Source organism: Loxodonta africana, unplaced genomic scaffold (assembly GCF_030014295.1).
Source record: "Loxodonta africana isolate mLoxAfr1 unplaced genomic scaffold, mLoxAfr1.hap2 scaffold_100, whole genome shotgun sequence".
In the NCBI taxonomy this organism is placed as follows: Eukaryota; Metazoa; Chordata; class Mammalia; order Proboscidea; family Elephantidae; genus Loxodonta; species Loxodonta africana.
The window spans coordinates 550,215-577,423 of record NW_026974869.1 but is presented as its reverse complement, the minus strand read 5'-3'; the positions used below and the strand labels follow the sequence as shown (position 1 = coordinate 577,423).

The 27,209-nt window shown below is 39.1% G+C and overlaps 1 protein-coding gene and 1 pseudogene across 1 annotated transcript; one reads left to right on the top strand and one right to left on the bottom strand.

Moving 5' to 3' along the window:
* Positions 1-544: 544 nt before the first annotated feature.
* On the top strand, positions 545-7,604 carry LOC135229135 (olfactory receptor 4C6-like; annotated as a pseudogene).
* A 13,801-nt stretch (positions 7,605-21,405) lies between these two features.
* On the bottom strand, positions 21,406-25,378 carry LOC111748903 (olfactory receptor 4C11-like). The gene has a single exon (XM_064278919.1). The coding sequence runs from the start codon at positions 22,990-22,992 to the stop codon at positions 22,105-22,107; it is 888 nt and encodes a 295-aa protein (XP_064134989.1). The 5' UTR covers positions 22,993-25,378; the 3' UTR covers positions 21,406-22,104.
* Between the last annotated feature and the right edge of the window lie 1,831 nt (positions 25,379-27,209).

Genomic DNA, 27,209 nt, shown 5'->3' with positions numbered 1-27,209 from the left:
AGTGTTTCTTTCTGTTCACTGTGAGGCAGAACCGAGTCAACAGTGCCTAACAACAACAGTGCAATAGAGAGTAGATGCAAATTTGAATAGCCACTGATGTAACAACTGAGTTAGAATTTGTAAGAATTGACTATAGACACTCATATTACTCTCTCCCCATCTTTCCCCACCAAGAGAAGTTGATTCTAACCTATATTTAAATGGCTCTCACGACCATAGGGTAACTTCAGACCCCATGTCTGATGAGTTAATATCAGACAATTAGTAAAAATGATTTGAGAGCAAAAATAAGCCTGTGGATAATCTGAGGATTAGATTCTGAAAATTGAAAAAAATCATCCTAACTCTGATTACCTGAGAGGGTGTTGAAGATAAAAAAAAGTTAATGCAAATAAAATCATTTTATAGAGTGGAGAAAGAATGAAAATTATAACCCATTTCTCCAAAAATGGTAAAACAGTATTAATTGAAAATGCCATTTCTTAATAAATTTGAAAATAAATAAATAAATAAATCTGGGTACAAATTGACCATAAAAGTGACCTCCCAGGGACAGATATCACTTCTGTGTGGGAGATGGAACCCAGAGGTGGGATATGACTCCGTTTCCTTCCTGTTGCTATATTCTGACTATTTAAAGCTATGGCTGTTCTGTAATTGAGGTACACATCATAGTGCATGAACAAATGACTAAATGGTTAATACTGTGATCTAGGTTTCTGCATGTTGGCCTGGCCTTAGTGATATTCTTCCCCTGAGCACACCCTATTATTAAAGTGGGTGAATGGGAATTCACTGCATTAGGGATTAGCCTCTCTGTCGGTGGAGAACGAGCCCCAGAAGGCTACAACTGAGTGATGTAAGTCTGTGCCTTGTCACAGTTGTTCAGATAGGCCCTTTAGCCTCTTATAACCCAAAGGAAAACATTGTATCCATGATGTACCTTCTGAGAAACTGAACAAAGACAATTTCTACTTTGATCTCAACATAAAATCCACTGGGATTCAAAAAGGGGCCTGAATGATTCAGTAAATTCTCTGCTTGGCTACCTCTTCAGCAAACCTTAATTGGAGAGGATATAAATAAGTCCCTTGGTAAAACAGAATGTATACTTCTTCATTAGGCTCTTAGATACCTACAACTTCTGCTTTAAATCTCTCTTCAAAAGCAATAGAAATCCTAGTTTGACAGATTTGACCAGCGTTTAATGACTGGATGATGTTTTTCCGCTTATATCTTGGGCAGCTTACTTCCACAGTATGAAAATATACTCTGGAATCATTTCACCTGGTTCTTAGGCTCTCTGGAGAAGTTGCTTTATGTGAATGAATCTCAGGTGGGATAAGATCTTGGGTTAGACTTGAAATGATTAGAGTCTTTATTTGTATAACTTTCCACTTTTGACCAATTGTAAAAACTAAATTCTAAGGGTCAACTTTATCTTTTGATTGAGTACTTAATACTTAGGTTTTAATTGTTGCATAGAATTATGGCATAGAAATCACTTTCAAATTATGACAAATTTTAATTGAATTAATTAATTACATATTAATATGTATATATCTTTTGCTTTTAAAGTATGTCAGTAATTCACACTCAAAATCTGTGTGCTTTTTCTGTTAGCAATGTTTATTCTCTGGAATTTGAGTCATGAACTTCAGTTCATACTTAAGGTCTAGCTAGAGTGAGATCAAATTATTTTGCTTGATCTACTTTTTACTCTGAGAAGAAAAATTAAGTGTGTCAATTGGCCTCCATCTTAGAAATGAAAATTTGTAAATAAAATAATATGTGTAGGTTTCCAAAAAAGGAGTAAAGTATCTGGAAATAGTTACTAGGAGATTGTCTGATTTTTTTTTTCCAATTTCTTTTCAATCTTTTTCTCTTGCTGTGTTCTCTCTCTCCCCCTCTCTCTCCTATTTAGCTCTAGCTCTCCCCTGTGAGTGTGTATGTGTGTTTCCTACTCTTTCCATTTATTTTCTTCTTCTATCTCTTTTTTTCTTAGTTCTCAAGGCCATTTCTCTCTTTCCTTCCCTACATATTATTCTTTCTCATCTTAGATTAAGGGTAAAAAAAAAAAAAGTATTAATGTATTCTTTTTCTTAAAAAATTGTGATATTTAGAGAGTAATACTTAAATTTTAGATTGAAGATCTTCATTTAGGAATAAGCTGAATTTTTATATTTCTTTATCAGTAAAACAGAACAACTACTAAATTTTATTATAAGTAGATCTACCCATCGGCACAACAGTGGGAGTGGTGATGGCGATGAAGAAGATGGCAGTGGAGGCAGTAGTAACGATGGCGGTGGTGGCAGTGCTGGTGATGGTACTGGTGTTGGTGATAATGGCAGTAGTTGTGGCAGTGTTGGTGACGACAGTGATGATCACAGTGGTGGTGGTGGTAGCAGGAACAGCTGTGGTAATGCTGGTGGTTTGGTGATAGCGAGGATAGAGGTAATTTAGGAGCATCCTATGGAAACACTGATAAGTTATTATAGATTGCAATATTAAAAATTAAAACATTATTGTCACTTCCATTCTACAAAATTCTACTGCAGTCAATTGCAAACCCACTAATTTGCCATTGGGTTTATGAAAAGAGAAAAAAAAAAAAACTGGGGTGATATATGTACTAAAGAGGCTACTTTAAAGTCCTTTAGGGATAAGAGAAAAATCTAGTTTGATACTCAGAAAGCTTTAGAGATACAAGTCCACCGACTACATAAAACTGACAATCCAACTGCAATCCCTAGAACCATCTAGGTACGTAGGTTTTCAATGGAAATGTTATATAGCCCAGATAGAAATCAGAAAGAACTATCAGCTCCAGACTCCAGCTTCCTGGATTCAAAAACAGACTATATTACTCACTAACTTCATGACCTCAAGGAAGTGAACAAGTCAATATGCTTAATAAATGCTAATTATTATTACGGTTGTTATTTGGGATGAGTAGATCGATTATTGACAAATCTACTTAGACAAAGAATAATTGTTCTTTATCTATGAAATGAGTTTAAATGTTTACTTACTAAAAATTCTTCTGAATTATATTCTGATATACAATGATGCCTCTATAATAACAAAAATAATACAACTGAAAAGTAAGAAATTGACGTAAGGAAGAAAGACAAAAATAAGAGAAAAAAAGGATAGAAAGAAATATATTATTGTTATGGATGACCATTTTGTAAGGAGAATTTACCAATACCTATTCCAAGTGGATCCCTGATGGCACAGTGGATAAGAGCAATGGCTGCTAATCAAAAGGTTAGTAGTTCAAATCCACCAGCTGCCCCTTGGAAGCACTTTGGGGCCATTCTACTCTGTCCTATAGGGTTTCTGAGCCGGAATCAACTCGACGCCAGTGGGTTTGTTTTGGTTGTCCAAGTGTAAGATCTTCATTTCCTGTGATTCTGCAATTCTATTACAAAAACTTATTCTACAGAACTACTTAAATCTATTGCTATATATCTTGATCTGCATCTATATTGTTATAACCTGGCTCACTTGCTGTCTAGTTGATTCCGACTAACAGCAACACTAAAGGACATAGTAGAACTGCCCCACAGGGCTTCCAAGGAGCATCTGATGGATTCGAACTGCCTACCTTTATGGTTAGCAGCCATAGGTCTTAACCACTATGCCACCAGGTTTTCCCTGATATAGTCAGAGATACACACATCAACACAAAACATTCACCATAGCATTGTACTAGCAGAAAATTGGGAATATGATAAATCTCCATATACTGACATGGAATGTTGTCAATAATAAGTCGTTGATTAAAAATTTAATGTACAGTATATTTGCATACATGATGCAATCTATGTATAAATTTATATTATTAAAATGCATTTATAAATACACAAATGCAATATTTCTACATAAAAATGCAGATCTGGAAGGATAAATGACTTTTAGCTAATTACACAGCTAAAAAGTGTTCCAGAAGTCAAAATTAGAACCTGCTCTATGTTAACTCTAAGACCTTAGCTCTCTGTTCTGCCCTGAACCATGTCTCTTATCCCCAGCTCTGGGCCTTTGCTCATGCTTTCCTCTCTGCAGGGAATAGCCTTTGTCTAGCTTTAAAACTTCAATACTTTGTTTTTCTTTCATTTCTTCCATTCTCAATGATTTATTTGTCATTATTTTAAATTTACTAGGCCTGCCCCTTATTTAAGGAAAAGAGCCACATCTGATGCTTCTTTTTATTGCTCAACTTTGCAGCATCTCCTGAGTTTTTAAAATATTTGATGTCTGCTTAAATAATTATGGGATAAGAGGGAACTGGACTGACAAAGAAAAAGAAAAATGTTAACTAAGATTGCCCCTTTCTTATTTGACCAGTCCTTTAAAAAATGTTCCTCACTGAGCCATTGTGGAAAGAGAAAAGGAATATCACAAAAGCAGCTGATGGTTGTAAGTCAGCGCTGAGCTGGAAGTTTGGGGTATGGTTTGGTCCTTGGTTATGGCTGAAGCAAGTCTAGAAATACAAATGTTTACAGACTATACCCGATAACTGTCATCACTGAGTCTGATTGACAGAGGAATAGTAGCCAGTCTCTGATATCAACTCCACTCTCAAGCCTGGAGAAAGGGCTGACACCAGTATTCTCTATTCAGTTCACACTTCCTTGCAGTTTCCTTTTGTTCTATGAAATATCATGAATTGTATTGGTGCTCACTGCATCCTTAGTAATTTATTAGGAACTTTGAGAAATGTGAAGTCCCAGGTGATACAAACAGTTAACGACCTCGGCTGCAAACCCAAAGGTTATAGGTTTGAATCTACCCAGAGGCACCTTGAAAGAAAGGCCTGGCAATCTACTTCTGAAAAATCAACCATAGAAAACCCTACTGCTCACAGTTCTACTCTGACATACGTGGGGTCACCATGAGTCGGAATCTACTCCATGGCATCTGGTCTAGACTGTTTGGCAAGTAACTGTCATTATGCTGAGAACATTATGAATTTCCCCTGAAAATTATTCCGTAAGAGATATGTGAGAAATAAAATTGCCCAACTTCCACTAGAATCCAGAGGTATCTTTTAAAAATATAAGCCTGATTTATAATTTAGGGTATTTACAATGAAGAAATTATAATAGTCTTGCTTTATACTCTCCCTTGGTTTCCCATTGCCCTTAGAAATTCCTTGCCTTGTCCTAGAATTCTCTGGTTTACCCGGTTACTGCCTCTAACTCTCCATACACATCTTGAGCCAAATAATTGAAGACAAATAGTCACTAATTATAAATGCTGTGCTCCTTTTTTAGATTTTCCGACTCTCAGCCAGAGCTCATATCGGTACCTGGTAAATGGGAAACCAAAACAACGTGACTGAATTCATTCTTTTGGGTCTTAGGAAAAACCCAGAGCTGCGGAAAATATTTTCTACTGTATTTGTAATCATGTATGTGACCACCGTGTTGGGAAACCTACTCATTGTGGTAACTATGACTGCAAGTAAGAGTCTGAGTTCACCTTTGTATTTTTTCCTTATTTACTTGTCCCTAACGGATGCCATCTTTTCTTCCGTCATCACCCCCAAGATGATTGTGGATTCCTTCTCTTAGAGTACTACCATCTCCCTTGAAGGCTGCGTGACCCAGCTCTTTGCAGTACATTTCTTTGGTGGGGTGTCGATCATCCTTCTCATTGTGATGGCCTATGACCGCAATGTGGCCATCTGTAAGCCCCTGCACTACATGACTACCACGAGTCCTCGGGTGTGCTGCCTGCTGCTGGGAGGGGTCTGGGTGGGAGGATTTTTGCATGCAATTACACAGCTCCTCTTCATGTACCAAATACCTTTCTGTGGTCCCAATGTCATTGATCACTTTATGTGTGATTTGTTTCAACTGCTGACACTGGCCTGCATGGACAGCCGCATCCTGGGTTCTTGGTCATCCTCAATAGTGGGGTGATGTATGTGACCATCTTTCTTATCCTCATTGTCTCCTACATGATCATCCTCTGCTCCTTGAAGTCTTGTAGCTCTGAAGGGCAACACAAAGCCCTGTGTACCTGTGGCTCCCACCTCACAGTGATCGTCTTGTTCTTTGTGCCATGCATTTTCTTCTAGTAAAGCCTGTGGCCACTTATCCCATAGACAAGGCAATGGCTGTGTCGAATATCATCACACCCATGTTAAATCCCTTAATCTACACCCTGAGGAATGCAGAGGTGAAAAATGTCATGAAGAAACTTTGGATTCAACGAGAGACTTTAGTTGGCAAGTAACTGTCATCATGCCGATAGCATTATGAGTTTCCCAATAAAGAGCGTCATTTTCTCCAAGATGTGTGAGAAATAAAACTGCCCATGTTCCAGAATAATCCAGAGATATCTTTTAAAAATATAAGTCTGATTTATTATTTAGGGTATTTACAATATAGAGATTATGATACTCTTTTCTTTTATACACTTCCTCAGCTTCCTGCTGCCTTTGGAAATTCCTTTCCTTGTTCTAGAGTTTCCTGGTTAATTTGATGACTGCCTCTACCTTCCCAAGCACATTAAGAGCTCCCCATCTCCTCTCCTCAGCCATGTTGGGTTTTTTCACCTGTAGCTAGGCCTATCTAAGCCCTTTCTCACCACAGTGACTTTGCATTTGCTGGGCTCTCTACCTGGAAACAAGCAGTCATATTCTGTCTTACATTGGTATCACTTTCTCTGAGAAGCCTTCCCCAACGACTCTATTAAAAGAATCTTTCACTCCTGCCATTATTTTCTAACTCAACATCTGCTTAATTTCCTTACAGCTATGATCAAAAGTGTAACTACTTTTGTATAGTTATCATTTGACTTCTGTGACTTTCCATCTTCCTCTCTAGATTGAAAGCCTCTGAGGGAAGGATTTTTGTTTTATTGATGCCTGGAACAAAGTTATTTTCAATACCTGTCTGTTGAATGATTATAGAAGATAAACACCTTTCCTTTTCAAAAGAACCAAATTCTGATGATTAGGGAGGCAGTTAATAAGCAATTAAAAATAAACAAAAAAACCCAAAGTGTGATCAGTACAACAGAGTTAATGGGAATGGAGTGCTTTGATTATTTCTGGAAGAGTACATCATAGTGGGTAATCAGAGAAGGATTCTATGAGTAAGTGACATTTCCAGTTGATTTTGAATTTTGTTGAGGTTTCCTTATAAAAAGTGATTAAATGTATTAATTAATAAGATTAATAATAATGACAAGCACCAATAATTGTCAAAAGGAATCATTAGGGGCGGGGGCCAAGATGGCGGACTAGGTGGACGCTACCGCGGATCCCTCTTGCAACAAAGACTCGGAAAAACAAGGGAATCGATCACATACATAACAATCTACGAACTCTGAACAACAAGCACAGACTTAGAGACGGAAAACGAACAAATACGGGCAGACAGCGACTGTTTTCAGAACTAGGAGCCAGCGCACCAGGCAGGTGACCTTCGGAGCTCGATCGGGGGCAGAGCCCAGGGGGGCAGACGGCACAGAAAGGGGGCCCACCCCTTCCCCCCCGAACCCATCCCGGGAGGAAGCCTAGCAGGTTGGCGCGGGCGGCGTAGGGGCGCAGCCGGAGGGAGAAGCACCCGGGAGGCAGTGACTGATCTGGGAGGGGGGACAACAGCGTCCCAGCTGGGGTGCCGTCCCGCCGGGAGTTAGGCGAGAAGCCGACGGGGCGCGAGCGGGTGGGCGGTCAACTATATTTCCCTAAAGTGACCCCAGGGCGGGGCCCACACGTTCGTGCGGGAGGACGCACACCCAGTCCGCGCGTGTGGCACGGCACACCAGAGGGAGAAATCCCCGGAAGTGTCTGGTCTCAAAACAGGGAAAGCAGCATCCCAGACGGGCAGCCATTCCGCTGGGATCTGGGCACGCGCGCGCGCGCGCGGGCAGGGCATGAGCGCGGGGTCCATTTTTATTACCCTGAATTGACCCAGGGGGCGGGACCACCTGGTCGTGCGAGTGACGCCCTCTCAGTTTGCGCGAGAGGTGTGGCACACCGGAAGGAGAAGTCCCCGGGAGGAACTGATTGGTCCCGAAGCGCAGAAAGTAGCGTCCCAGACAGGGTGCCGTCTTGCCGGGGCTTGGGCGCGCGCACGAGCGGGGCGTGAGCGCGGAGTCCATTTTTATTGCCCTGAATTGACCCAGGGGGCGGGCCCACCGGGCCGTGTGGAGGAACTGATTGGTCCCGAAGCGCAGAAAGTAGCGTCCCAGACAGGGTGCCGTCTTGCCGGGGCTTGGGCGCGCGCACGAGCGGGGCGTGAGCACGGAGTCCATTTTTATTGCCCTGAATTGACCCAGGGGGCGGGCCCACCTGGCCGTGCAGGTGACCCCAAACCAGTTCACGCGAGAGGTGTGGCGCTCTGGAAGGAGAAGTCCCGGGGAGGAAGTGACTGGTTCCCGAACAGGGAAAGCAGCGTCTTAACCCGGAAGTCATCCCGCTGGGATTTGGGCGCGCGCACAGGCGGGGCGTGACCGTGGGACCTAATTATAATCGCCTGAATAGACCCTGGGGGCGGGCCCACCCGTTCGTGCGGGAAACGCCCACCCAGTGCCCACGAGCGGTGCCGCGCACCGGAGGAAGTCCCCAGGAGGAATTGACTGGTTTCCGAGCAAGGAAAGCAGTGTCCTAGCCAGGGACTCGTCCAGCCCGGATTTTGGCGAACGGGGGCGGAGCGTGAACGTGGTGTTCAGCTCTATATTCTGTGGTGCTACACTCCTAGCTCTCAGATCCCTCCCCCACCCTCCCCAGGCGACCCCATTAACATCCGAATACCCGGAGCCAGAGACAGAATTCAGATAGGGATCTGACTGCATTTTTTTTTAGCTGACTACTTGCAAAATCTAGTTTCCCAGTGATGGCTCGGAGACAGCAGTCCATATCAAACCACATAAAGAAACAGACCATGACAGCTTCTCCAACCCCCCAAACAAAAGAATCAAAATCTTTCCCAAATGAAGATACAATCCTGGAATTATCAGATACAGAATATAAAAAACTAATTTACAGAATGCTTAAAGATATCACAAATGAAATTAGGATAAATGCAGAAAAAGCCAAGGAACACACTGATAAAACTGTTGAAGAACTCAAAAAGATTATTCAAGAACATAGTGGAAAAATCAACAAGTTGCAAGAATCCATAGAGAGACAGCATGTAGAAATCCAAAAGATTAACAATAAAATTACAGAATTAGACAACGCAATAGAAAGTCAGAGGAGCAGACTCGAGCAATTAGAATGTAGACTGGGACTTCTGGAGGACCAGGGAAACAACACCAACATAGCTGAAAAAAAATCAGATAAAAGAATTAAAAAAAATGAAGAAACCCTAAGAATCATGTGGGACTCTATCAAGAAGGGTAACTTGCGAGTAATTGGAGTCCCAGAACAGGGAGGGGGGACAGAAAACACAGAGAAAATAGTTGAAGAACTCCTGACACAAAACTTCCCTGACATCATGAAAGAAGAAAGGATACCTATCCAAGATGCTCATCGAACCCCATTTAAGATTGATCCAAAAAGAAAAACACCAAGACATATCATCATCAAACTTGCCAAAACCAAAGACAAACAGAAAATTTTAAAAGCAGCCAGGGAGAAAAGAAAGGTTTCCTTCAAGGGAGAATCAATAAGAATAAGTTCAGACTACTCAGCAGAAACCATGCAGGCAAGAAGGGAATGGGACGACATATACAGAGCACTGAAGGAGAAAAACTGCCAACCAAGGATCATATATCCAGCAAAACTCTCTCTGAAATATGAAGGTGAAATTAAGATATTTACAGATAAACACAAGTTTAGAGAATTTGCAAAAACTAAATCAAGACTGCAAGAAATGCTAAAGGAGATTGTTTGGCCGGATGACCAATAATATCAGGTACCAGCACAATACAAGGTCACAAAACAGAACGTCCTGATATCAACGCAACTCAAACAGGGAAAGCACAAAAACAAACAAATTAAGACTAATTCTAAAAAATAAATAAATAAACAAAATAATACACACAACAGGAAATCATGGAAATCAATAGATAAACGATCAAAATAATCAAAAAGAGGGACTAAATATAGGAGGCATTGAACTGCCAGATGGAGAGTGATACAAGGCGAAATAGAAGGATACAAGTTAGGTTTTTACTTAGAAAAATAGGGGTAAATAAAAAGGTAACCACAAAAAGGAATATCAATCCCATAACTCAAGAAAAAAGCCAAGAAAAACGTAACGACTCAATAAACACAAAGTTAAACATTATGAAAATGAGGATCTCACAAGCTACTAAGAAAAACGTCTCAGCACAAAAAAGCATGTGGAAAAATGAAATGGCCAACAACACACATGAAAAGGCATCAAAATGACAGCACTAAAAACTTACTTATCTATAATTACGCTGAATGTAAATGGACTAAATGCACCAATAAAGAGACAGAGAGTCACGGACTGGATAAAAAAACACGATCCATCTATATGCTGCCTACAAGAGACACACCTTAGACTTAGAGACACAAACAAACTAAAACTCAAAGGATGGAAAAAAATATATCAAGCAAACAATAAGCAAAAAAGAAGAGGAGTAGCAATATTAATTTCTGACAAAATAGACTTTAGACTTAAATCCGCCACAAAGGATAAAGAAGGACACTATATAATGATAAAAGGGACAATTGATCAGGAAGACATAACCATATTAAATATTTACGCACCTAATGACAGGGCTGCAAGATACATAAATCAAATTTTAACAGAATTGAAAAGTGAGATAGACACCTCCACATATATAGTTGGAGACTTCAACACACCACTTTCGGAGAAGGACAGAACATCCAGTAAGAAGCTCAATAGAGACACGGAAGACCTACTTACAACAATCAACCAACTTGACCTCATTGACTTATACAGAACTCTCCACCCAACTGCTGCAAAATATACTTTTTTTTCTAGCGCACATGGAACATTCTCTAGAATAGACCACATATTAGGGCATAAAACAAATCTTTCCAGAATCCAAAACATCGAAATATTACAAAGCATCTTCTCAGACCACAAGGCAATGAAGCTAGAAATCAATAACAGAAAAACTAGGGAAAAGAAATCAAATACTTGGAAAATGAACAATACCCTCCTGAAAAAAGACTGGGTTATAGAAGACATCAAGGAGGGAATAAGGAAATTCTTAGAAAGCAACGAGAATGAAAATACTTCCTATCAAAACCTCTGGGACACAGCAAAAGCAGTGCTCAGAGGCCAATTTATATCGATAAATGCACACATACAAAAAGAAGAAAGAGACAAAATCAGAGAACTGTCCCGACAACTTGAGCAAATAGAAAGTGAGCAACAAAAGAATCCATCAGGCACCCGAAGAAAACAAATAATAAAAATTAGAGCTGAACTAAATGAATTAGAGAACAGAAAAACAATTGAAAGAATTAACAAAGCCAAAAGCTGGTTCTTTGAAAAAATTAACAAAATTGATAAACCATTGGCTAGACTGACTAAAGAAAAACAGGAAAGGAAACAAATAACCCGAATAAGAAACGAGAAGGACCACATCACAACAGAACCAAACGAAATCAAAAGAATCATATCAGATTACTACATAAAATTGTACTCTAACAAATTTGAAAACCTAGAAGAAATGGATAAATTCTTGGAACAATACTACTTACCTAAACTAACACATTCAGAAGTAGAACAACTAAATAGACCCATAACAAAAAAAGAGATTGAAACAGTAATCAAAAAACTCCCAACAAAAAAAAGTCCTGGCCCAGATGGCTTCACTGCAGAGTTCTACCAAACCTTCAGGGATGACTTAACACCATTACTATTGAAGGTATTTCAAAGTACAGAAAAAGACGGAATACTACCCAACTCATTCTATGAAGCTACCATCTCCCTGATACCAAAACCAGGTAAAGACATTACAAAAAAAGAAAATTTTAGACCTATATCCCTCATGAACATAGATGCAAAAATCCTTAATAAAATTCTAGCCAATAGAATCCAACAACACATCAAAAAAGTAATTCACCCTGATCAAGTGGGATTTATACCAGGTATGCAAGGCTGGTTTAATATCAGAAAAACCATTAATGTAATCCATCACATAAATAAAACAAAAGACAAAAACCACATGATCTTATCAATTGATGCAGAAAAGGCATTTGACAAAGTCCAACACCCATTTATGATAAAAACTCTCACCAAAATAGGAATTGAAGGAAAATTCCTCAACATAATAAAGGGCATATATGCAAAGTCAACAGCCAATATCACTCTAAATGGAGAGAACCTGAAAGCATTTCCCTTGAGAACGGGAACCAGACAAGGATGCCCTTTATCACCACTCTTATTCAACATCATACTTGAAGTCCTAGCCAGAGCAATTAGGCTAGACAAAGAAATAAAGGGTATCCAGATTGGTAAGGAGGAAGTAAAGCTATCACTATTTGCAGATGACATGATCGTATACATGGAAAACCCTAAGAAATCCTCCAGAAAACTACTGAAACTAATAGAAGAGTTTGGAAGAGTCTCAGGATATAAAATAAACATACAAAAATCACTTGGATTCCTCTACATCAACAAAAAGAACACCGAAGAGGAAATAACCAAATCAATACCATTCACAGTAGCCCCCAAGAAGATAAAATACTTAGGAATAAATCTTACCAAGGATGTAAAAGACTTATACAAAGAAAACTATAAAACTCTGCTACAAGAAATTCAAAAGGACACACTTAAATGGAAAAACATACCCTGCTCATGGATAGGAAGACTTAACATAGTAAAAATGTCTATTCTACCAAAAGCCATTTATACATACAACGCACTTCCAATCCAAATACCAATGTCATACTTTAAGGGAATAGAGAAACAAATCACTAATTTCATATGGAAAGGAAAGAACCCCCGGATAAGCAAAACATTACTGAAAAAGAAGAAGAAAGTGGGAGGCCTCACCCTACCTGATTTCAGAACCTATTATATAGCTACAGTAGTCAAAACAGCCTGGTACTGGTACAACAACAGGCACATAGACCAATGGAACAGAATTGAGAATCCAGATATAAATCCATCCATTTATGAGCAGCTGATATTTGACAAAGGACCAGTGTCAGTCAATTGGGGAAATAATAGTCTTTTTAACAAATGGTGCTGGCATACCTGGATATCCATTTGCAAAAGAATGAAACAGGACCCATACCTCACACCATGCACAAAAACTAACTCCAAGTGGATCAAAGACCTAAACATAAAGACTAAAACGATAAAAATCATGGAAGAAAAAATAGGATCTACCCTAGGAGCCCTAATACAGGGCATAAACAGAATACAAAACATTGCCAAAAATGATGAAGAGAAACCAGATAACTGGGAGCTCCTAAAAATCAAACACCTATGCTCATCTAAAGACTTCACCAAAAGAGTAAAAAGACCACCTACAGACTGGGAAAGAATATTCAGCTATGACATCTCAGACCAGCGCCTGATCTCTAAAATCTACATGATTCTGTCAAAACTCAACCACAAAAAGACAAACAACCCAATCAAGAAGTGGGCAAAGGATATGAACACACATTTCACTAAGGAAGATATTCAGGCAGCCAACAGATACATGAGAAAATGCTCTCGATCATTAGTCATTAGAGAAATGCAAATTAAAACTACGATGAGATTCCATCTGACACCAACTAGACTGGCATTAATTCAAAAAACACAAAATAATAAATGTTGGAGAGGCTGCTGAGAGACTGGAACTCTCATACACTGCTGGTGGGGTTGTAAAATGGTACAACCACTTTGGAAATCCATCTGGCGTTATCTTAAACAGTTAGAAATAGAACTACCATACAACCCAGAAATCCCACTCCTCGGAATATACCCTAAAAATACAAGACCCTTCGCACAAACAGATATATGCACACCCATGTTTATTGCAGCTCTGTTTACAATAGCAAAAAGCTGGAAGCAACCAAGATGTCCATCAACGGACGAATGGGTAAATAAATTGTGGTATATTCACACAATGGAATACTACGCATCGATAAAGAACAGTGACGAATCTCTGAAACACTTCATAACATGGAGGAATCTGGAAGGCATTATGCTGAGCGAAATGAGTCAGTTGCAAAAGGACAAATATTGTATAAGACCACTATTATAAGATCTTGAGAAATAGAAAAAACGGAAAAGAACACATACTTTTGTGGTTACAAAGGGGGGAGGGAGGGAGGGAGGGAGGGAGAGGGCTTTTTATTGATCAATCTGTAGATGGGAACTGCTTTGGGTGAAGGGAAAGACAACACTCAAAACATGGAAGGTCAGCCTAACTGGACAGGATTAAAAGTAAAGAGGTTTCCGAGATAAAATGAAAGCTTCAAAGGATAGCGAAGCAGGGGCTGGGGTCTGGGGAACTTGGTTTGAGAGGACTTCTAAATCAATGGGCAAAACAATTCTATTATGAAAACACTCTGCATCCCACTTTGAATTGTGGCACCTGGGGTCCTAAATGCCAACAAGCAGCCATCTAAAATACATTAATTGGTCTCAACCCACCGGGAGCAAAGGCAAAGGAAGAACACCAAGGTCACACGACAACTAAGAACCCAAGAGACAGAAAGGGCCACTTGAACCAGAGACCTACAATATCCTGAGACCAGAAGAACTAGTTGGTGCCCGGCCACAATCGATGTCTGCCCTGTCAGGGAACACAACAGACAACTCCTGAGGGAGCAGGAGACCAATGGGATGCAGACCCCAAATTCTCATTAAAAGACCACACCTAATGGTATGATTGCGACTAGAGGAATCCCAGAGACAATGCTCCCCAGAACTTCTGATGGCACAGGACAGGAACCATCCCCGAAGACAAATCATCAGGCATGAAAAGGACTGGTCAGTGGGAGGGAGAGAGATACTGATGAAGAGTGAGCTAATTAAATCAGGTGGACACTGGAGAGTGTGTTGGCAACTCTTGACTGGAGGGGGGATGGGAAGATAGAGAGAGAGGGAAGAAGGTAAAATTGGCACGAAACGAGAGACTGTAAGGGCTGACTCAATAGGGGGAGAGCAAGTGGGAGAAGGGAGTAAGATGTATGTAAACCTACATGTGACAGACTGATTGGAATGGTAAATGTTCACTTGAAGCTTAATAAAAATTAAAAAAAAAAAAGGAATCATTAGGAAATATCCCTGTGAGTTGTACTAGGATAGATTCTACGGAGAGAAAATACATAGAACAACTCTAAGGTAGGCATTTTCGAGGAACTATAAAAGAGTAAAGTGGCTGGAACATAGTTATTAAAGTAAAGAGCAGCAAGAAATGTAGCCAGAAATGTAGGCAGGGGTCAGATTGTGTAGTGCTAATATATCTAAGTCCTGGCCTTCTCTGAAGCCCCAAAGAGCAAGAATTTTATTATTACCTGTTCAAAATGACTCAAAGCCAAAAATTCTTTTAGAATCTCATATTAACTCTAACTTTTTTTTAAAATTGTGGTTTAGATGAAGGTTTACAGAGCAGATTAGTTCCTCATTAAACAATTAATACACGTATTGTTTTGTGACGTGATTGCCAACCACACTACATGTCAACCCTCTCCCTTTCTTGACCTTGAATTTCACATTACCAGGTTTCCTGTTCCCTCTTGTCTTCTCATTCTTGTCCCTGGGCTGGTGTACCCATTTAGTCTTGTTTTGTTTTATGGGCCTGTCTAATCTTTGGCTAGAGGGTGAACCCCAGGAGTGACTTCAGTACTGAGTTAAAAGGGTGTCTAGGGGCCATACTCTTGGGGTTTCTCCAGTCTCTGTCAGACTAAGTTGGCTTTTTTTTTTTTTTTTTGAGTTTGAATTTTATTCTGTGTTTTTCTCTTACTCTGTCTGGGACTCTACTGTGATCCCTGTCAGAGCAGTTGGTGGTGGTAGCAGGGCACCACCTGGTTGTGTTGGATTCACTCTGGTGGAGGCTGTGGTGGTTGTAGTCCATTAGTCCTTTGGACCAATCTTTCCCTTGTGTCTTTGGTTTTCTCCATTCTCCCTTGCTCCAGATGGGGTGGGACAAGTGGAGTATTTTAGATGGCTGCTCACAAGCTTTTATGACTTCAGACTCTACTCACCAAAGTAGGGTGTAGAATATTTTCTTTATAAACTATGTTATGGCAATTGAGCTAGATGTCCCCCAAGACCAAGGTTCCTAGTCTTCAGCCCAGTAATTTGGTCCCTCAGGGAGTTTGAATGCATCTATGAAGCTTCCATGACCCTGCCTTGGGCAAGTTGTCCTGGCTCCCCAGTATTGTGTACTGTCTTAATCTTTCACTAAAGTTACCACTATTCTATTGTCTGGCTAGTGTTTTTTCCTCCCCTCTCCTCCCCTCTGTCATAACCATCAAAGATGGTTTCTTTCTGTGTATAAACCTTTTCATGAGTTTTTATAATAGAGGTTTCATACAGTATTTGTCCTTTTGTGATTGGCTTATTTCACTCAGCATAATGTCCTCCAGATTTATTCATGTTGGGAAATGTTTCACAGATTCATCATTGTTCTTTATTATTATGTAGTATTTCATTTTGTGTGTATACAATAGTTTGTTTATCCATTCATCTATTTGATCCTAACTTATGTGCTATAGTTATTGAGCAATATGATGTGAAAAGCTTTTGTAGTTACCTTTTATTTTGTCCTTTAATTTTTAATTGTAGAATAAACTTCACAATACTTTCTTAAAATATTTCAAAGTACCCACATTGACTTTAGGTTTATTCATTTTTCAACTTACCATCAATATAGAAGAGAAATGCCACCATAGTATGGTTATTTGGGCCTTTGTAAAAACCTTCCAGAAAAACCAAACCCATTGCTGTCGAATCGATTCCAACACATAATTGACCCTATAGGACAGGGTAGAACTGCTGTATATGGTTCCCATGGAGTACCTGTTGGATTTGAACTGCTGAACTTTTGGTTAGCAGCCATAAACATTATGCAACCAGGGTATCCTGTAAAAACCTTAAGAGAGTCTGTATTATAATCATATTATGTGAATACTGAGAGGGATTTAGCTTGTGGTCCTAAACTTCATATATGTATAATATGTGAGGTTTAATAATGCTAGATTTAATTCCATGTTTGTAATTGTTTGGAGCCCTGGTGGCACAGTGGTTCAGGTTCGGCTGCTAACCAAAATGTTGGCAGTTCAAACCTACCAGCTGCTCCCTGACTACGTCTTATTATAATATAGGTTCACCTGCCAGTTATTCGATATATTTTCAATAAGTAATTAAAATTGTTGTTGTCGTTAGGTGCCATCAAGTTGGTTCCACCACATAGCCATTCTATGTTCAACAGAACAAAACACTGCCCAGCCCTATGCCGTCTTCATAATTGTTATGTTTGAGCCCATTGCTGCAGCCACTGTGTCAGTCCAGCTCCTTAAGCGTCTTCCTTTTTTTTTCTCTGACCCTCTACCAAGCATGATGTCCTTCTTCAAGGACAGGTCCCTCCTGATAACATGTCCAAAGCATGTGAGAGGAAGCCTCGCCATCCTTGCTTCTAAGAAGCATTCTGGCTGTACTTCTTCCAAGACAGATTTGTTCCTTCTTGTGGCAGTATATTCAATATTTTTTGCCAAAACCGTAGTTAAAAAGCATCAATTCTTCTTTGGTCTTCCATATTCATTGTCCAGCTTTCACATGCGTATGAGGCAACTGAAAATGCCACGGCTTGGATCAGGTGTACCTTAGTTCCCAAAGTGACATCTTTAATGAAGATTAGTTCTCATCTCATTAAATGGGGTGCTTGTCTTTCTCATTAAATACATTTTAGTAGGTAAGGACTAGCAATTACATATATATATATGTGTATACGTATATAAATATATATACATGAGTCCAAATCGACTCGACAGCACTGGCTATGTGTGTGTGTGTGTATATATATATATATATATATATATATATGGAAGCCCTGGTGGAGTAGTGGTTAAGTACTTCGGCTGCTAACCAAAAGGTCAGCAGTTCAAATCCACCAGGCTCTCCTTGGAAACTCTATGGGGCAGTTCTACTCTGCCCTGTAGGGTCACTATGAGTCAGAATCGACTCGATGGCAGCAGGTTTTATATATATATAGTAAAATCATTTCCAAGATGCCAAAGTGGGATTTGGTAGATCTTAGTCTGGATTATGATCAAAACACAGCAAACTAAAAGTAAAATTGAAATTCTTTAACTTGATGAAAGGGTTTCTTCCATAAAACTAAAAAAAAAATGTCAAATTTAGCTGTGAAAGAGGTTCATTAAATTCAGTAACAAGACAAAGCAATCTTTTATTAGTGCGGTCAAACAGTTAAGTGCTTGACTGATAACTGAGAGGGCGATGGTTTGAATCTAACCAGAGGTACTTTGGAAGAAAGTCCTGACAACCTACTTTCTAAAGGTCATTGCCACTGAAAATCCTATGAAGCAAGTTCTACTCTGACACACAGGGCCTTTGTGAGTTGGAATCAACTCGATGGAAACTTTTTTTTCTTTCAATTATTATTACTATACATTGTACTGAGGGCCCTAATGCAGAGATCCTAACCTCAAAACCTACAGCGTCCAGTTGAATAAATAAACGAGCAACACCAGCTTCTGTGGAGACTTTTAAGGGGTCATAGGAATATGGCTTTAGAGATGGAGTGAATTTTATCCTCCTTAAGGGTCGTCCATTACTAGCTCTGATCCATTGTTGCCTTATGGGAGTGTATGTACAATTTGCCAAACACTCAGATTTTCAGGAGAAGTATGGTATCCATATTTTTATGTGCATTTTATTGATTTGAATATGTTGATAACCAATTAAGTTTCTTTAAAACGCTCTGCTGAGCAACAATCTTTGGATCAAATAAATTCTTTCAGGGGAATTCTGTCCATGGGCTGTCACTTTGGAAACTCTGTGTTAACCAACAAAATAATGGCAAAAAGAAATAAGGTAATCAAAACTGAAAATGAAGAGGCACAGTTCATTATTTGTTAACATGTTCATCTTTTTAGAAAAACTGAGAGGGCCAATGACAAGTTTTAAGGTTTATTAAAAGTGTAGCTGAAAATCAACATAACATTTTCAAATAAAATTGCAATAAATATTTAGAAAATAAAATAAGTCACAATACAACTAAAAACTATATAAAGAACATAAAAATGTGTGAAACCATCATCAAGTATACTAAACATCTTCCTAAAGGAAAGCTGAATAAAGTGAGATATAGAAATTTAATTTTCTTAAATATAGTACTTAATCCTTTCAGACAGAGCAGAGAAACTGGACTTCCCTATTTCTTTACTAAAACTGGAAAAAAAAAATGAAACAATTGTTTCCAAAATTGGAAAAAAAGCAGTATAGAACTAGAGTCCCTTAGGGAAGGGAAACAAAACAGGTGAGCCCTAGGATAGATGCAAAAGTCCTGGATGGTACAAACAATTTGTGCTAAACTACGAACCTAAAGGCTGGTAGTCCAAACCCACCCAACAGTGCTATGGAAGAAAGGACTGGCCATCTACTTCTGTAGAGATTAAAACCAAAAAAAAAAAAAAAAAACCAAACCCAGTGCGGTCGAGTCAATTCTGACTCATAGCGACCCTATGGGACAGAGTAGAACCGCCCCATAGAGTTTCCAAGGAGAGCCTGGTGGATTCGAACTGCTGACCCTTTGGTTAGCAGCCTTAGCACTTACCCGCTACGACAACAGGGTTTCCCTCTAGAGATTACAGTCAAGAAAATCCTATGAAGCAATTCTACTCTGTAACACGTGGGTTTGTCATGGGTCAAAAGTGATTCCATGGCAGCAGGTTTAAGTGTTGTTTTGTTTTGTTTTAAGATAACTGCAGGCTTCTGGTAGAAGCTCTTTCTGATCTACATTTCTCATTGGGATGAGGAAACAGAGGTCGGAGTTCAGAGTGGCTGAAGAGGCTGCAATCTGAGCGGCCGAACCCTGGAGAGGAAGGAGCTATGCAGAGAACAAAGATCCAAAAATCTGCACAAGGGGCCTGAGCAATCTGAGCCTGTTGCTGAATGCTAATACTAAACTGTGCGTGTATGTGGTGAAACTTCACAAGACAGTGTGAATCTTGTACCTGGATACACAAAAAATGGACATTTAAGTGATATCAAAATCTGCCATATTGGTTATATGCAAATGCCAGATCTTAACTTGTTTAAGAATGAGTAAAATAATATATATATATATATATACACATGTATAAAAAAATATATATATAATATTCCTTGGACTATGGAATTCTGCATTATAAAACAAATGGAAAACGTTTTAAAGAATAGATAAATCAACAGCATGGATATGAAAAAGACTTTCTTGGTGAAATAGAAATATGGGACTCCGTATGCCTTGTATACTCAAATTTAAAAGACATGTACTTTTAATGAAATAAATAAAGAATGAAAAATTAACATACAGGATGGCGGAAACTGAAAATGGCTTCCCTCACCATATAAATAACCACAAGGGATTTTCTAATAGCTGTCTTGGATCTTTTATGAGGTCACCTGTGATTTCTATACATATATATATATATAAATTTTTTTTTTTACCTGTGCCTGGGGTCTTGCCCAATCTGAGACTGATTTCCAAGGCTTCTTTTCTTCCCCTTAATCTTATGCTTGTGATGGTTACCCTTTCCCCTTTAGCCTTCCTCAAGTCAGTCCTTTTCCCTCACTACTGGAGCTCCGTAATCAGATCTAAGAGCTATAATTCATTTTGTAGTTTTTCCTGTTTACAGGTAAATTTTAACTACACAAACCTTTGTCCATAAAGCGTACCTTTCACAAGTGTGCGCACAAATTGTTTCTCAAATTCAAGTAACGTACAAGCCCTTCCTAAGGGGAAATCAGTTCTTTTGAATTCCAGCAATGATACAAATCATGATTTCACATTTCTAATGTAACAAGGTGGTGAGGCTGACATTTTGGCTAGACACAATGCATGAAATTACAAAGTGTGTTCCAGACCACACCATGCCTGTTTCCATAGTGAAGGCAATGAATGACAAAGATCAGAATCCTCACAACTAGATAAAGGGTATGGAACCTGGTCAGTGTAAAGTGGGCGAGTGGTTGGTGAGAACTGCTTTGGAGCATTCCCTGTAGAGAATCCTCTTGCCCCATTATGGGAGTAGAGAGAGATATGCCAGCCTCTCACATCGGTACCCATTTTTCTGATGTTTCTGTGGAGGGACTTGTTTCGAGTTGCCTACTCTGCTGTTTGGCTGACAGCACCTCCTACTTTAATTTTTAATTGTCTCTCATCCAGAGGTCATAGCTAACTGTTCCAGTCAAGTACCTTAAAATTTGTGTGTGTATTTGTGTGTGTGTGTGTGTGTGTGTGCATTTGCACATACGTGTGTACATGCGTGCTGGAAGGGTGCTTCTAGAGAGTGTTATTCTGACAAGCTAGCATATGGTCCTCCACATTGGTGGCTGCAGGGACTGAGATCAGAAAAATCTGGCAGAAAGAGAGACTTAGTGGTATCAGTGTAGGATTGCCCAGTGAGGAAGGCTCAGCTACAGATGTCCAAGGTATCATCTTCTAGGAACATCCTATCAAATGCTCATACTGGCAAAATGACAACCTGGATTCTGCAAGTTTCTTACGTACTGGCTCATGTTGACCAAATTCATATGGTACTAGAAAAAAAATTATAAAAGGAATTTGGTTGACACACAGTGCATTTCTCTCAGGAGAAAAATTTCTACAAGAAATTACCAAGTAAAAATGGTCAGATGTTGATAGAATTCAAGTATGGATCATTATATGTTGTTCACAGTGGTTGTGAGCTTTTAAGTACTCATAGTGTAATACAATCCTCTCAGAATATTAACTGTGTGCACAATGAATCAATAACACGTTGATGTATGTTGATTGTTGTTTCCCGTTAGGATTGTTTTCCTGTTAGATGTATTTCACCTTTCTTGTCCAAAAACTAAGATGTTGAGGAATTGTAAATTAAATACACCATATTTATCAACTGAAGTCATAATTTGCTACACCATAACTTTTTCATGGCATTTTTCACTTCTGCATTTTTTTTTTTTTATTTATCAACTGAAGTCATAATTTGCTACACCATAACTTTTTCATGGCATTTTTCACTTCTGCATTCCTCAGTGTATAGATCAGAGGGTTGAGCAAGGGTGTCCCAATTGTATAAAACACAGCCACCATCTTGTCCACTGGAAATGTAGTTGGTGGGCATGTGTCTATGAATGTACATGGACCAAAAAATATGACAACCACAATGAAATGGGAGGTACAGGTAGAAAGAGCTTTTTGCCTTCCTTCTGCACTGTGGTTTCTCAGAGAGTATAAAATGACAACATAGGATATAAGCAAAAGCATGAAACTCACCATGCATATGGCCCCACTATTGGAAACAACTAGCAAATTTATCACATAAGTGTCCATGCAGGCAAGTTTCAACAAGGGCTGCAAGTCACAGAAATAGTGATCAATCACATTGGGGCCACAGAAGGGCAATTTCAAAGCCAAGAAAATCTGTGCTGAAGAATGGATACAAGATCCCACCCAGGCCAGAATCACCAGCATGATACAGACACGCCTGCTCATGATGGTTGTGTATCGCAGAGGTTTACAAATGGCCGCATAGCGATCAAAAGCCATGAGGATGAGCACAAATATCTCCATACACCCAAAGAAATGGACTGCAAAGACCTGAGTCATGCACTCATGGTAGGAAATAGTCTTCTCCTGAAACAGAGCATCCATAATCAATTTGGTTGCCGTAGTTGTAGAAAAGCAGGCATCAGCAAAGGACAGGTAGAATAGGAAGAAGTACATGGGACTCACCACAATGAGAGAGTTCCCCAGCAGAGTCAAAAGGTAAGGAATCAAGAAGATCCCAGATATTGCTTTCTGCTGTTCAGCATCCTGCGTCAACCCAAACAGAATGAATTCAGTCACACTGTTATTCATCGCCATGTCAGTGGCTGTATGTGTGATGAAGCTGACAAAGGTTTAATCTGCAGAGAGAAGAAAAAAGTGATATTTTGGGAAGATCATTTGGCTAAACTCTGAATTTGTTTGTTCTGTTCCATGTTTTGTTATCTTCAATTGCCTTTGGTGTGCACCAAAATTCCCCAGGAATCTGTGTAAATCTACAGATGCACAGGCCTCTCCCAGATTTATCTATTGATTCTGAAACTGACTGATTTGCCCAACACTTTTGTATTTTGCAAATAAAGTAAAATACATGTATGTATATATATATCCTTCAGAAACTTTGATTTTTACCAAGATTGAGAACTGCAGAACTTGTTTTGTCTTTCCCTGGACAAGTGACTTAACTGCTTTGAAACTTGGTCTTCTTGTGAAAAATGAAGTACCAATATCTGCCCTACCTTATTCTGAGTTATCATGAGAATTTGAAGAAGGGTCTACACTCACACATATACAAGTATATACGTTTCATACATTACGCATCTTATCTACGTGCTTTGAAAAATACATTCAAATATAACTGAGCAATAATATTGCTGAAGAATTTCTTTTAAAGAACATATTTTCCGTTCTGTTGGCTCATTTTTGTGTCTACTATCCCTGGCCATTTAGAATCTTGAGTGGAATATGCTTTAAAACGGATCTATTTTGACAACCTATCATCTATGCCTCTCATGGTCAAGATGCGAGCTTCACTGATGTTCATGACATAACAAATGGCTGGATAATGCATGTCTTAGTTATCTAGTGCTGCTATGACAGAGTTACCAGAAATGGGTGTCTTTAACAAACAGAAATGGATTTTATCACAGTTTAGGGGGCTAGAAGTCTGAATTCAAGGTGCTGGCCCTAGAAGAAGGTTTTCTCTCTCAGTCAGCTCAGAGGAAGGTCCTTGTCTCTTTGCACTTCTGCTCCTGAGTGATCATGTGGCTTGGCATCTTTCTTCCCCTATCTCTGCTTCTAGCTTTCTTGTTTAATCTCGTTTATTTATATTTCAAAAAAGATTGACTCAAGACACAACCAACACTAATTCTGTCTCATTAACACAACAAAGACAACTCATGCGCAAATGGGATTATAACCACAGGAATAGAAGCTAGGATTTACAACACATATTTACAATCCACAGCTATGCTTTTGGTTGGCATAATGGAGGGAAACTACTCTTTATCTTTCTTTTGAACTTATCCCCTTAACTTAGCTTCAACATAGAATATTGCACTTCTCTACCTATGAATTTGACTTGCATATAACTTCTAATATTCCAATAACTTAAGTATTGTTTTTACTCATATATATCCTTCTTTATCCTGAATTCCCCAGAATACTTCTTCTAAAAACTTTATTTGGCGACCACTAATAAAGTAAGGCACTATGCAACACATATTAGAAGAGAAGAAACCATATACAGAGAGAAAAGCACAGATTTTTTTCAAGGATAGATTGAGCAGTGAAGAACTCAAAATTATGTAAGAAGTAAGCTATAACTTTAAGTGGAGAGATCCATATTCCAAACCATGTTCTATCAGATGCAAACATTCAAAGCTTAGAACTGAGAGATATGTCAGCACAGTGATCAATACATAGAGTCTGAAGCCACGTTGCCTAGTTTCAAACCTTGCCTCACTCTTCATCAGAGGTGTGACACTTAACAAGTTCCTTGATATCTCTGTGATTTACTTTCTTCATCTGTAAAACACAAATAATAAAATAATATACTCTTAAACGTTGCTATGAAGATTAAAAAATTTGATGCTTAACTATTAGATGCGAGTACGCAGTACCCAAGATAAGAGCGGTTATTTTCATTATGATTATCACTATTGGATTTAAAAGAGATATTCTTAATTTTTCAAAAACATTAATTAAAATTTTTTATCTACCCATAATAAAGCTGTACCACTGTATTAAAATATTAAGTTCCTTTGATGAGCGGCTGAAATCATATCAGCACTCTGGATGACAGTAGTTTTCTTATAATGATCAGAACCTAGGATTGTGAGTTCTAAATATCTTTAATAAATAAGAAGAGAAAAATGAATCAAAATTATGTAATAGCATCAATACAATGGACCCATAATGAGAGGAAAGTAAAAACAAAATAGGGGCCTTGGTAGTGAAAAGTTGGGGATAAAAATCAAAGGAAGGAGGGCATTTAGATAAGAAAAAATGAAACAAAAGGTTTCATGGTGATGATAAGGCACATGCTATATCAGGAAAATATATCAATATGAACCCTCTAGTCAGACTCAAAAGTTGTGCTACAAAAGTTGGAAAAGTAAGTTGCCATCATAGCTGAAGGCCATAAAAGCCAGGTTATAAAGTTCTGATATTTTCTATTGGCAAAGTAGAAAATCTGAAGGCATAAAAAATGTAGCAAAAACTTCTATTAATATTTACTAGGCACCTAATAACAAAAAGGACTCCGAGTTGTTTAATGGAATTTAGCTATTTTTTTATTAACTTTTATTAAGCTTCAAGTGAACATTTACAAATCCAGTCTGTCACATATAAGTTTACATATATCTTACTCTGTACTCCCACTTGCTCTCCCCCTATTGAGTCAGCCCTTTCAGTCTCTCCTTTCGTGACAATTTTGCCAGCTTCCCTCTCTCTCTATCCTCCAATCCCCCCTCCAGACAAGAGTTGCCAACACAATCTCAAGTGACCACCTGATATAATTAGCTCACTCTTCATCAGCATCTCTCTCCCACCCGCTGACCAGTCCCTTTCATGTCTGATGAGTTGTCTTTGGGGATGGTTCCCGTCCTGTGCCAACAGAAGGTCTGGGGAGCATGGCCGCTGGGATTCCTCTAGTCTCAGTCAGACCATTAAGTATGATCTTTTTATGAGAATTTGGGGTCTGCATCCCACTGATCTCCTGTTCCCTCAGGAGTTCTCTGTTGTGCTCCCTGTCAGGGCAGTCATCGATTGTGGCCGGGCACCAACTGGTTCTTCTGGTCTCAGGATGATGTAGGTCTCTGGTTCATGTGTCCCTTTCTGTCTCTTGGGCTCTTAGTTGTCGTGTGACCTTGGTGTTCTTCATTTTCCTTTGCTCCAGGTGGGTTGAGACCAATTGCTGCATCTTAGATGGCCGCTTGTTAGCATTTAAGACCCCAGACGCCACATTTCAAAGTGGGATGCAGAATGTTTTCATAATAGAATTATTTTGCCAATTGACTTAGAAGTACCCTCAAACCATGGTCCCCAGACTCCCGCCTCTGCTCCGCTGACCTTTGAAGCATTCATTTTATCCCGGAAACTTCTTTGCTTTTGGTCCAGTCCAATTGAGCTGACCTTCCATGTATTGAGTGTTGTCTTTCCCTTCACCTAAAACAGTTCTTATCTACTGATTAATCAATAAAAAACCCTCTCCCTCCCTCCCTCCCTCCCCCCTTCGTAACCACAAAAGTATGTGTTCTTCTCAGTTTATACTATTTCTCAAGATCTTATAATAGTGGTCTTATACAACATTTGTCCTTTTGCCTCTGACTCATTTCGCTCAGCATAATGCCTTCCAGGTTCCTCCATGTTATGAAATGTTTCATAGATTCGACACTGTTCTTTATCGATGCGTAGTATTCCATTGTGTGAATATACCACAATTTATTTACCCATTCATCCGTTGATGGACACCTTGGTTGCTTCCAGCTTTTTGCTATTGTAAACAGAGCTGCCATAAACATGGGTGTGCATATATCTGTTTGTGTGAAGGCTCTTGTATCTCTAGGATATATTCCCAGGAGTGGGATTTCTGGATTGTATGGTAGTTCTATTTCTAACTGTTTAAGATAATGCCAGATAGATTTCCAAAGTGGTTTTACCATTTTACATTCCCACCAGCAGTGTATAAGAGTTCCAATCTCTCCGCAGCCTCTCCAACATTTATTATTTTGTGTTTTTTGGATTAATGCCAGCCTTGTTGGTGTGAGATGGAATCTCATCGTAGTTTTAATTTGCATTTCTCTAATGGCTAATGATCGGGAGCATTTTCTCATGTATCTGTTGGCTGCCTGAATATCTTCTTTGGTGAAATGTGTGTCCATATCCTTTGGCCACTTTTTGATTGGGTTGTTTGATTGTGGTTGAGTTTTGACAGAATCATATAGATTTTAGAGATCAGGCGCTGGTCGGAGATGTCATAGTTGAAAATTCTTTCCCAGTCTGTAGGTGGTCTTTTTACTCTTTTGGTGAAGTCT